This window comes from Phyllobates terribilis, unplaced genomic scaffold (assembly GCF_046119375.1).
Source record: "Phyllobates terribilis strain yellow unplaced genomic scaffold, ASM4611937v1 Scaffold_1__5_contigs__length_1240528914, whole genome shotgun sequence".
Lineage (NCBI taxonomy): Eukaryota > Metazoa > Chordata > Amphibia > Anura > Dendrobatidae > Phyllobates > Phyllobates terribilis.
In genome coordinates this window covers 1,011,714,155-1,011,726,578 of record NW_027362761.1, presented here as the reverse complement: position 1 = coordinate 1,011,726,578, position 12,424 = coordinate 1,011,714,155, and the positions used below count along the sequence as shown (strand labels likewise).

Below are 12,424 nucleotides of genomic sequence, written 5' to 3'. Positions count from 1 at the left end.
GTAATTGGATCAAAAGACCACACCTAAAGAGTTCTGGTGAATGACTGCTACCCTGATTATAGGTGGTGTACCCCAAGGTTCAGGGCAGGCTCCACCATTTTTCAAATACTTTATTAATGGTATAGAAGACGAGATTAACAGTGTTGTTTCTATTTTTGCAGATGACATCAAGTTGACTTGAACAAACGGAGTGGTTGGGCATCCACGTGGTAGATTAGATTAGATGTGGAGAACAAAGGCAATTACCTGGGCACGAATAATGTGAAAGCATCATATGATCTAGGGGGAGTAAAACTAGGAGAGTCACTTGTAAAGAAGGATCTGGGTGTACTTGTAAATCACAGACTAAACAACAGCATGCAATGTTACGCAACAGTTTATTGTCATATATTACAAAGCATTAATGCAACCTCATCTTGAATATGTGCCTCAGTTCTGGGCATCAGTCCATAGAAAGGATACTCTAGAGCTCACATGTCAGATTCCGGCCCGTGGGCCAAATCTGGCTCGCAGGGTGGTTGTATTTGGCCCCCAACACCAGAACCACCACCCCAATGCGGGGCCATTATTCTGTATGGAGGACTATGTGAGGCCCATTATACTGTATGGAGGACTAGGTGAGGCCCATTATACTGTATGGAGGACTAGGTGAGGCCCATTATACTGTATGGAGGACTAGGTGAGGCCCATTATACTGTATGGAGGACTAGGTGAGGCCCATTATACTGTATGGAGGACTATGTGGGGCCCATTATACTGTATTTAGGACTAGGTGAGGCCCATTATACTGTATGGAGGACTAGGTGAGGCCCATTATACTGTATGGAGGACTAGGTGAGGCCCAGTATACTGTATGGAGGACTAGGTGAGGCCCAGTATACTGTATGGAGGACTATGTGGGGCCCATTATTCTGTATGGAGGACTATGTGGGGCCCATTATACTGTATAGAGGACTATATGAGGCCTATTATAGTGTATACTGGTTGGCCTGTGACTTTGTCCAGGTTTTTAATGTTTGCCCTTTGTGTGTTTAAGTTTGACACCCCTGCTCTAGAGTTAGAAAAGATACAAAAAGAGCCATAAAACTGATAAGAGTCATAGAGGATCTTAGCTATAAGGAATGATTAAAACAATTAAAAGTATTGAGTCTGAAGAAGAGAAGTCTAAGAGAAGACACGATTAACTTGTACAATTACATAAATGGCCAATACAAAACTATGCTGAAAAGCAGTTTCATGTAAAAATCCCTCAAAAGACAAAGGGCCACTCCCTCCATCTCTGGAGAAAGACAGGTTCAATCTCCAGAGGACACAGGCCTTCTTTACCATAAGAACAATTAATCTGTGAAATAGTTTACCTCAAAAGTTAGTTAAAGCGGGATCCATTGATAGTTTGAAAAAAATATTTTTCTTGAAGAAAATAACAAAATAATCACGTAAATGTTTAAAATAATTATGTTCTGAATGCTTAATCCAGTGAAATGGCAACTGGGGTCAGGAGAAAAAGATTAGACTGTCTGGGGCAGTCTGGATCATGCATTGTGGTTATGTATGTGCCCCTTTCCTCTGTCCTTTCGCATTCCTTGGTTGAACTGAAAATGGACATTTATCTTTATTTTTTAAACCGTATTAAGGGAATCTGCCAGCAGGATTTTGCTATGTAATCAGAGAGCACCATGATGTTGGGGAAGAGAGCCTGACTACAGTGATGTGTCACTTACTGGCCTGTGTTTAGCTATTTCAATACAATCAGTATTTTATCAGCAGGAGATCATCACTAGAGGGCAAACTGCCTAGTGCCTGATCATCCAACCATGCCATGCCCCCACCACTGATGAGGAGCTTTCTGTCACTATACAATGTAGACAGAAAGCTGTGATCCTATCATAACTGCTGCACCCAGTAGTGATACATCGCTGGAATCAGGCTCTCTGCCCCTACTTCATGTTGCTGTCAGATTAGATTGCAAAAACTTGCTGACAGATGCCCACCTCTGGCAGTCATGTCAGTATGGGAAACACGTCATTGCTTCAGCCTAGAAAACAAAGATCATCAGGGATTTTTAGTAACATAGTGTGTTTGAAAAAGTATTGGAAAATCCTTTTAAATTCACTGAAGAATATAGTGTATTTTAGATTTACTAACAGTAACTCCAATATCATTATCAACTTTTCAAATCCCCATGATAATAAGACAGGATAGAGTAATAATATATTGCAAAACTAGTAATCCGCCACTCCGCACCCCTATTCAAAAATAAGAGTGTTGGGTAAAGGTGGTGGGCCCCTCCACAACTAATGAGGCACCATGGGAGAGCGCAGGTCAGGACTGTCGCCCTCCTCCTGTAGGGGGTAAGTCAGACATATATTTTAGGAAGGATATTTACCTGATCTTCCGAGAATAAAACTCCTTTCTGTGCATTTATTCGTTTGTACAAATCCCCTCCTTCACAATAATCCATCACAATGTAAAGGCAGCCGCTTTCTACAAGAGAAGCCAGATTGTTGTATTTACCATAAAAGTCTGCCGGCGACAACCCACAAAATAAGACATCAAAACCGCTGAAGGGTACGTGCACGCAACGTCTGGAAAATACCTGAAAAAGCGCTAAAAGAACGGGACCATAGACACAGAAATGGAAAAACGACATTGCAGCACACATGATCTGTCTTCTGTCACTTCTTTTAACCGCTTCAAGCTTAGAAAGCCATAAAGTGGCTACAAGAAGGATGTTGGAAGCCGCCGTTCTTCAGGGGGCTTCAAACATTACATTGTATGAAGATGCTTCACGTAAAAACACAGCCGATATGTTCCTGAACCATCTTCTTCTTCAAAAGACGCTGTGTGCACTTACCCTACCAGAACTGCCAATCAGGACCGCCAGAGCTTCACTCCCTACATGGCTTTGGGAAGAACACGTGGAGCACAGTGACAACATACAGCTTTCTAACCTTCAAATGATTCTCTGTACTGGACGATATTTGGATGCTTCATGTTTGCCAGAACAGCAACCTCTCTCCTCGATTCCGCTCTTTCTTTGCTTGACATCTTAAAGTAAAAAATATAACATATCGATCAATGCTGGAAGCTTCAACTAGCCCACAGATTGAAAAGCAAGTGGAAGGGCCTCCATACATACTAGATGAAAGTCAGCCGAACCTGCCAATCTCATCGGGGAGCTCAGAAGGCCATCTAATGAGTATGGGGCCTCCCGACTTTCCCCAACAGAGGATGTTGGCGGAAAGAAGGACCCGGTCGATAAAGTTCAGGAGCCAATCCCTTAGTTCAGCGTAGAGATAAGCCGCTACTAGAGGAGTCTGGTGACTATTATCCCATAGAGAACACAAGAACGGCCGGCTGAATGGAGCACTCCGGCGTTCGAGGTGTCGGAAGAGATGACCATCGGCCAAACAATTGTGCTCATCTGATTTAATGTGAATTGGGAGTATAAACTAAGCTCACACTGCGCCTGTCGCCGCTGTCCAAATCATATACAAAGGAGATGTACAGCCGACTGTAGCCACAGTATGGATAGATACTATGGCACCAGTCCACTATAGGGACCAATGCAAAAAAAAAAAAAAAAAAAAAAAAAAAAGTACTAAAAATGGTGTAAATCTTTTGTTGTGGCCCTTCACATAGAAAAGTCTGCTACTTTTTCCTATACTGCTAAACAACATCTAAAAGGAAGCCAGATAGAGGCCAAAAGGACACAATTATGGCCTCCATCTGTGAGGTTGGACCCTATGGTGGCTAAACCTACACCGGGATAGACTCTGGATGTGTACTTTTGGCTAAGTGCATTAATGCTGTGTGCACTTAGTCTATGTGGACTGTACTGGGTACAGAGTGTCAGGGCACGGGCAGAAGTGGGAGAAATTTTTGCGCCAGAAAAAAAACTGTCTTGCATGACCTGCACCATATTTATTATGCGTTTTATACACTTTCTTCTTGTCCAACAAGGTAGCAATAGCTTGCTTAAAGGGGTTTAAAAGGTTTGGCAGAAAGGGTGTGGCTTCACGTCAGACACCGTGCACCAACATAATGGCGCATGTTTCTGGCACAAATAAGACAACTAAGGCTGCGTGCCCACGATGCGTTTTTCATGCATTTCCGCAGCGGAAACGCATCAAAAAAGCTTGGTAATCCGCACCCCATGGTCCCCAATGGCATTCCGCAATGTCAATGCACATGCTGCGGATTTTTCCGCAGCGTTTCTGCAGCGCTCATAAATCCGCAGCATGTTCATTAATTTTGCGGAAGTGCAGCGGAAGGGCCGCCATTGACTTGCATTGAGACACATAATATCCGTGTCTGTACATTTGTACACGCAGATAATATGCGTTTCAATGTGCGGATGGTACCCAGTTCTGGAGGAGAGGAGGCTCTCATCCAGACCTGGGTACCATTGTACCTGTGAAAAAATAAATAAAATAATAAATAAAGTTTATATTCACCTGTCCGGCGGCCCCTGCATCGCTTCTCCTTCCAGGACCTGAGATGACGTCGCGGTCATGTGACCGCAGGCTGTATCGCGATGTGCCGGCAAGCCAGGAAGGAACCAGGAAGGAGCGCGACAGCACACGCGGCGGCATCGGAGGTAAGTATAGCTTTATTTTTTTATTTTTACGGTCACACTATATAAATCCATGCTGTTTGCATGGATTTTTATAGTGTGACCTAGTTGTCAAGCACTTTCCAAGTGATGCTATCGCCTGGAAAGTGCTTGTTAGTCCACATGCGGAAACGCATGCGTTGACGCATGTGGAAACGCATGTGAATCCGCGTGTATTCTGCAGGAAAAACGCATGCACAGTCTGCATGCGTTTTTTCTGCCAGGGAGATGCAGAAATGCTGCAGAAATTTTCTGCTTCATTTCTGCATCGTGGGCACATAGCCTAATAGGTGGTGTAATATTAACCTAAACAAGTTAAAGGAGCCCCAGGGAACTTGTCACATTGCGCTGTCTGATCTATGGATAGCAGGGTATAGAGAGAAGTGGCGCAGAATGACACAGGTTTGTGGGAAAAGATTCTGCATAACTTGCATTTTGTTTAGTGAAATTCCTGGTGTCTGTATAGATAGGAGTCCAGTGGGCGGTCCTACCAGTGACAGCTATCTGCATGCACAGTGTAACAGGGTCACTGGCGATATATGTGAAGGGAGATATGTGTCACAGAGGTTGCCATCGTCTGTGGTGTGAAACCCAGAAGCTTGTCTCCAGCATGTTGGTGGTGAAGAGGTTAAGCAGCCATGTTTGGGTTGGTTTTTTTGGGTTGTAAGAGATGGGTGGGACGGCCACTCACCATATCTCCACCTCAAGGGTGTGGCTGGAGAAGTTAAATCTCCAGCTACTGAGATCATACTCAGGTCGACCATCGGCTTTTCCCCAGTAGCTTGTCGAATGCCTTCCAACCTAGAGGTGCATCGTCCAGCACTATAGTAACATAGGTTGAATAAAGATCTAGGTCCATCCAGTTCAACCTTTCTCCCCCAATTGTACTCCCTACACTAAATTACTGGGACTTGGCCTCACAAGTGTATTACCATTTTTATTACTGATGCACTATTACAATTAAAAATGAACAAGGTTATTATTTTTTTAATCAGTTTTATATTTTGTATTACTCTTGTGATTCCAATAATGATATTACTAAAATCCCTATGCCTAACTCTGTTGATCCAGAAGAAGGTAAAAACCCCAGGACACATTCAGCCAATTATACTGAATTCCACTAATTGTACTTTCCATCAAGTTTTCTTGGCATAATACAGAAGTAGATTTCCAGGCCTTCCTTCTGCGCAGTAATGTGAAGGAGCCACTCGGAATCAGAGTTGTATGTTGTCAATACAAACCGCCTCATCGTGCAATGTCCTGCTGCCGAAGAAGCCACAAAGCAGTATGCTTAGAAACTATGCATATGTACAATCTAATCAATAAGAAAAGACCAAATACGGTTTCCTATCTTAATGATTGCTATGGATCTGTGAAAAATGCTTGACATACGGATGTTAAACCATATGTGATCCGTTTGTTAAGCACCCATTGACTTATAATGGCTGAGCCTGATCCAGAATTCTGATCACAGTAGCGCATGCGGCGATTTTTTACACGAGGACCAAACGCTTAAAAAACGATCATGAGAATGATCATACTGGCATGCACCAGTCTTTGTACTGACCGTATGCTACCCGTTTTGTATAAGAACAGCACACAGATGTTTAATATGCTTATTTATATGAGCCCTAAGGATAATCATACAAAAGACATGTAAAAAAAAAACATTAAAAAGAGGAAAAAAAATAAAGTTTTATGACTCTAATAGATTTAAATCGCTTAAAAAGTCACGTGGAGCCCCAAAATAGTACAAATAAAAATACAGCTTATCCTAAGACAAAAAACAAAAGACAATCCCTCATACAACTCTCATCCAAAAGTAAAAAAGGTTATGGCTCTCACAGCATGGTGACTGAAATCAATTAGTTTATTTTTGTTGTTTTTTTTTTTGTTTTTTTTTAGGTAGTAAAAGAAAAAAAAATCCATACAGATTTGCCATCACCATAATAGTACTGACCCCTAGAACACAGTTACCACCAAGCCATTTTTGAAGTCTTTAAAGTAAAAAAATTAAAAAAAAAATAATAAAATGAAAAACAAAGTAGAATTGCTGTTTTTTCCCCCATTTCTGCCCTACATCATTTTTTTCTGATTTTATAGTACATTATATGGTAAAATTAATAGTGTCAATCAAAACTACAACTTGTCCTACAAAAAAACAGACCGCGACGGAAAAAAAAAAAAAATAAAATAAATAAATGATATGGCTCGTGGAAGAAAGATAAGAAAAATTTAAAGTGCAAAAAAAAAGAAACGAAAATCGTTCAGTTTCATCCAGAAAAGTGGGAAGAATTTTTTCTCCCTTGTCATCCGTATGCAATCTGTTTATAATCCGTTTTGTTTCTTTACAGCAGCAGCTATTAATCATTTACAGCTTCCTATATTACAGAACTACAATGTATCCGTAAACATCAGGCACTATACTGTGGCTCCGTATAGCATCCAAATTTTATTTTGCACACATAGACTTGAATGGGCGAGTCTCATCCGAAGAAACGAGTGTATGCTTGGATTTTTTTCATACACAGATTTAGTCAGTGAAAAATAATAAAAAACACTCATCTGCCCCATTGAATAACACAGTGCTGTCCGTTTTTTTCATGGATAGCACTCGGACCTAAACAACGATCGTGTGAGTCATTAAAGAGTTAAAAGCATAGTGCTGATTGCTCCTTAAACTTCCACTTCTACATGTAGTTTTCTGATCAGCCTGTACTGATGAAGGATGAGAGCAATGTCCCTGTGCGCTACTTTCTGGCACAGCAGGGTTAAAGGCTTGAGTACAGACCCGACTCCACATAACCATCAGGGCAGCGATTACCAGGGCGACATTCTGAGCAGAGCAGTCCTGCACGTGAGATCCCGGAGACCAGGGGAGGGCGCAGGGGAGGGAGCAGGAGAGGGCGCAGGAGAGGGCGCAGGAGAGGGCGCAGGAGAGGGCGCAGGAGAGGGCGCAGGAGAGGGCGAAGGGGAGGGCGCACCCAAGTCTGATCAGATGCAGTGCTGGAGCCATCACATCCATGTATAACACAATACAGATGATTGTGCAGCGGATGTGAAGACTGATGATGGGGGCTGCCCGTACTATGGGAGCGCGATGATGGGAGTGCCCGTACTATGGGAGCGCGATGATGGGAGTGCCCGTACTATGGGAGCGCGAAGATGGGAGTGCCCGTACTATGGGAGCGCGAAGATGGGCGTGCCCGTACTATGGGAGCGCGATGATGGGCGTGCCCGTACTATGGGAGCGCGATGATGGGCGTGCCCGTACTATGGGAGCGCGATGATGGGCGTGCCCGTACTATGGGAGCGCGATGATGGGCGTGCCCGTACTATGGGAGCGCGATGATGGGCGTGCCCGTACTATGGGAGCGCGATGATGGGCGTGCCCGTACTATGGGAGCGCGATGATGGGCGTGCCCGTACTATGGGAGCGCGATGATGGGCGTGCCCGTACTATGGGAGCGCGATGATGGGCGTGCCCGTACTATGGGAGCGCGATGATGGGCGTGCCCGTACTATGGGAGCGCGATGATGGGCGTGCCCGTACTATGGGAGCGCGATGATGGGCGTGTCCGTACTATGGGAGCGCGATGATGGGCGTGCCCGTACTATGGGAGCGCGATGATGGGCGTGCCCGTACTATGGGAGCGCGATGATGGGCGTGCCCGTACTATGGGAGCGCGATGATGGGCGTGCCCGTACTATGGGAGCGCGATGATGGGAGTGCCCGTACTATGGGAGCGCGATGATGGGAGTGCCCGTACTATGGGAGCGCGATGATGGGAGTGCCCGTACTATGGGAGCGCGATGATGGGAGTGCCCGTACTATGGGAGCGCGATGATGGGAGTGCCCGTACTATGGGAGCGCGATGATGGGAGTGCCCGTACTATGGGAGCGCGATGATGGGAGTGCCCGTACTATGGGAGCGCGATGATGGGAGTGCCCGTACTATGGGAGCGCGATGATGGGAGTGCCCGTACTATGGGAGCGCGATGATGGGAGTGCCCGTACTATGGGAGCGCGATGATGGGAGTGCCCGTACTATGGGAGCGCGATGATGGGAGTGCCCGTACTATGGGAGCGCGATGATGGGAGTGCCCGTACTATGGGAGCGCGATGATGGGAGTGCCCGTACTATGGGAGCGCGATGATGGGAGTGCCCGTACTATGGGAGCGCGATGATGGGAGTGCCCGTACTATGGGAGCGCGATGATGGGAGTGCCCGTACTATGGGAGCGCGATGATGGGAGTGCCCGTACTATGGGAGCGCGATGATGGGAGTGCCCGTACTATGGGAGCGCGATGATGGGAGTGCCCGTACTATGGGAGCGCGATGATGGGAGTGCCCGTACTATGGGAGCGCGATGATGGGAGTGCCCGTACTATGGGAGCGCGATGATGGGAGTGCCCGTACTATGGGAGCGCGATGATGGGAGTGCCCGTACTATGGGAGCGCGATGATGGGAGTGCCCGTACTATGGGAGCGCGATGATGGGAGTGCCCGTACTATGGGAGCGCGATGATGGGAGTGCCCGTACTATGGGAGCGCGATGATGGGAGTGCCCGTACTATGGGAGCGCGATGATGGGAGTGCCCGTACTATGGGAGCGCGATGATGGGAGTGCCCGTACTATGGGAGCGCGATGATGGGAGTGCCCGTACTATGGGAGCGCGATGATGGGAGTGCCCGTACTATGGGAGCGCGATGATGGGAGTGCCCGTACTATGGGAGCGCGATGATGGGAGTGCCCGTACTATGGGAGCGCGATGATGGGAGTGCCCGTACTATGGGAGCGCGATGATGGGAGTGCCCGTACTATGGGAGCGCGATGATGGGAGTGCCCGTACTATGGGAGCGCGATGATGGGAGTGCCCGTACTATGGGAGCGCGATGATGGGAGTGCCCGTACTATGGGAGCGCGATGATGGGAGTGCCCGTACTATGGGAGCGCGATGATGGGAGTGCCCGTACTATGGGAGCGCGATGATGGGAGTGCCCGTACTATGGGAGCGCGATGATGGGAGTGCCCGTACTATGGGAGCGCGATGATGGGAGTGCCCGTACTATGGGAGCGCGATGATGGGAGTGCCCGTACTATGGGAGCGCGATGATGGGAGTGCCCGTACTATGGGAGCGCGATGATGGGAGTGCCCGTACTATGGGAGCGCGATGATGGGAGTGCCCGTACTATGGGAGCGCGATGATGGGAGTGCCCGTACTATGGGAGCGCGATGATGGGAGTGCCCGTACTATGGGAGCGCGATGATGGGAGTGCCCGTACTATGGGAGCGCGATGATGGGAGTGCCCGTACTATGGGAGCGCGATGATGGGAGTGCCCGTACTATGGGAGCGCGATGATGGGAGTGCCCGTACTATGGGAGCGCGATGATGGGAGTGCCCGTACTATGGGAGCGCGATGATGGGAGTGCCCGTACTATGGGAGCGCGATGATGGGAGTGCCCGTACTATGGGAGCGCGATGATGGGAGTGCCCGTACTATGGGAGCGCGATGATGGGAGTGCCCGTACTATGGGAGCGCGATGATGGGAGTGCCCGTACTATGGGAGCGCGATGATGGGAGTGCCCGTACTATGGGAGCGCGATGATGGGAGTGCCCGTACTATGGGAGCGCGATGATGGGAGTGCCCGTACTATGGGAGCGCGATGATGGGAGTGCCCGTACTATGGGAGCGCGATGATGGGAGTGCCCGTACTATGGGAGCGCGATGATGGGAGTGCCCGTACTATGGGAGCGCGATGATGGGAGTGCCCGTACTATGGGAGCGCGATGATGGGAGTGCCCGTACTATGGGAGCGCGATGATGGGAGTGCCCGTACTATGGGAGCGCGATGATGGGAGTGCCCGTACTATGGGAGCGCGATGATGGGAGTGCCCGTACTATGGGAGCGCGATGATGGGAGTGCCCGTACTATGGGAGCGCGATGATGGGAGTGCCCGTACTATGGGAGCGCGATGATGGGAGTGCCCGTACTATGGGAGCGCGATGATGGGAGTGCCCGTACTATGGGAGCGCGATGATGGGAGTGCCCGTACTATGGGAGCGCGATGATGGGAGTGCCCGTACTATGGGGGCGCGATGATGGGAGTGCCCGTACTATGGGGGCGCGATGATGGGAGTGCCCGTACTATGGGGGCGCGATGATGGGAGTGCCCGTACTATGGGGGCGCGATGATGGGAGTGCCCGTACTATGGGGGCCTGATGATGGGAGTGCCCGTACTATGGGAGCCTGATGATGGGAGTGCCCGTACTATGGGAGCCTGATGATGGGAGTGCCCGTACTATGGGAGCCTGATGATGGGAGTGCCCGTACTATGGGAGCCTGATGATGGGAGTGCCCGTACTATGGGAGCCTGATGATGGGAGTGCCCGTACTATGGGAGCCTGATGATGGGAGTGCCCGTACTATGGGAGCCTGATGATGGGAGTGCCCGTACTATGGGAGCCTGATGATGGGAGTGCCCGTACTATGGGAGCCTGATGATGGGAGTGCCCGTACTATGGGAGCCTGATGATGGGAGTGCCCGTACTATGGGAGCCTGATGATGGGAGTGCCCGTACTATGGGAGCCTGATGATGGGAGTGCCCGTACTATGGGAGCCTGATGATGGGAGTGCCCGTACTATGGGAGCCTGATGATGGGAGTGCCCGTACTATGGGAGCCTGATAATGGGAGTGCCCGTACTATGGGAGCCTGATGATGGGAGTGCCCGTACTATGGGAGCCTGATGATGGGAGTGCCCGTACTATGGGATCCTGATGATGGGAGTGCCCGTACTATGGGATCCTGATGATGGGAGTGCCCGTACTATGGAGTGTGATGATGGGAGTGCCTGTACTATGGAGTGTGATGATGGGAGTGCCCGTACTATGGGATCGCGATGATGGGAGTGCCCGTACTATGGAGTGTGATGATGGGAGTGCCTGTACTATGGAGTGTGATGATGGGAGTGCCCGTACTATGGGAGCCTGATGATGGGAGTGCCCGTACTATGGAGTGTGATGATGGGAGTGCCCGTACTATGGGAGCCTGATGATGGGAGTGCTCGTACTATGGAGTGTGATGATGGGAGTGCCCCTACTATGGGAGCCTGATGATGGGAGTGCCTGGACTGTGGAGTGTGATGATGGGAGTAGCAGGGCTATAAACACCATGGAGGCCATCACCCAGCACTCCCCGTTATTACACGCTGTCACTATACACTATGGCCGGCACCCACCTTAGAGATGCCGATCTCCTTGATGACATACTGCTTGCCATCTTCCTTGGCTTTCACCAGGATGGCCTTCCCGAAGGAGCCCTCGCCGATCTTGCTCACCCTCGCGTACTTGTCCATGCTGCCTGTCACTACGACATGACTGTCCGGCGCGGGGTGGGCACAGCTCTGCGTAGGTCAGAGGAATGCAGCGCACACTATGGCCGGCCCGATCTGTGATGTTAGCGGTTGCTGGGCAGCGGGCAGCCAGCGTGCGTCGCACAGATGACGTCACTCGCTGTGCGGCTCTGCCCGACCCTTCTTCTACTGGCAGAATGTTGGGGGAGGCGCGGGCCGCCATGTCTGTGACTGGAATCCCTGTGGTAGACAGTGACTGCCGGTATCAAAGCTCACCTGCAAAATAGTCACGGTTTAATTTTACTATGGTTGCTATGGGAACCACGTCACGTGTTTCTTAGGTCCAGTGTTAAGGGGCTGTCCCAGGTCTGTAAATTATCCTTATTTATGGGATGGGAATAACTTCCCGGCTTCTGGAATCCCACAGATCCTGAGAATCGGGAGT

At 49.1% G+C, this 12,424-nt stretch overlaps 1 protein-coding gene across 3 annotated transcripts in view; it reads right to left on the bottom strand.

Moving 5' to 3' along the window:
• The window catches only part of NEK1 (NIMA related kinase 1), a 142,584-nt gene extending 130,426 nt beyond the window's left edge, over nucleotides 1-12,158 (bottom strand). For 2 of the 3 annotated variants that reach the window (XM_073644091.1, XM_073644083.1), the window contains exons 1-3: nucleotides 11,866-12,158; nucleotides 2,952-3,048; nucleotides 2,387-2,484 (exon numbers count right to left, since the gene is read on the bottom strand). In XM_073644091.1, the coding sequence (XP_073500192.1) occupies nucleotides 2,387-2,484; nucleotides 2,952-3,048; nucleotides 11,866-11,982 (312 nt within the window). In that variant the 5' untranslated portion in view covers nucleotides 11,983-12,158. The remainder of the gene's footprint in view (nucleotides 1-2,386; nucleotides 2,485-2,951; nucleotides 3,049-11,865) is intronic. The other variant, XM_073644099.1, reaches the window with a different exon arrangement.
• Nucleotides 12,159-12,424: the final 266 nt, after the last annotated feature.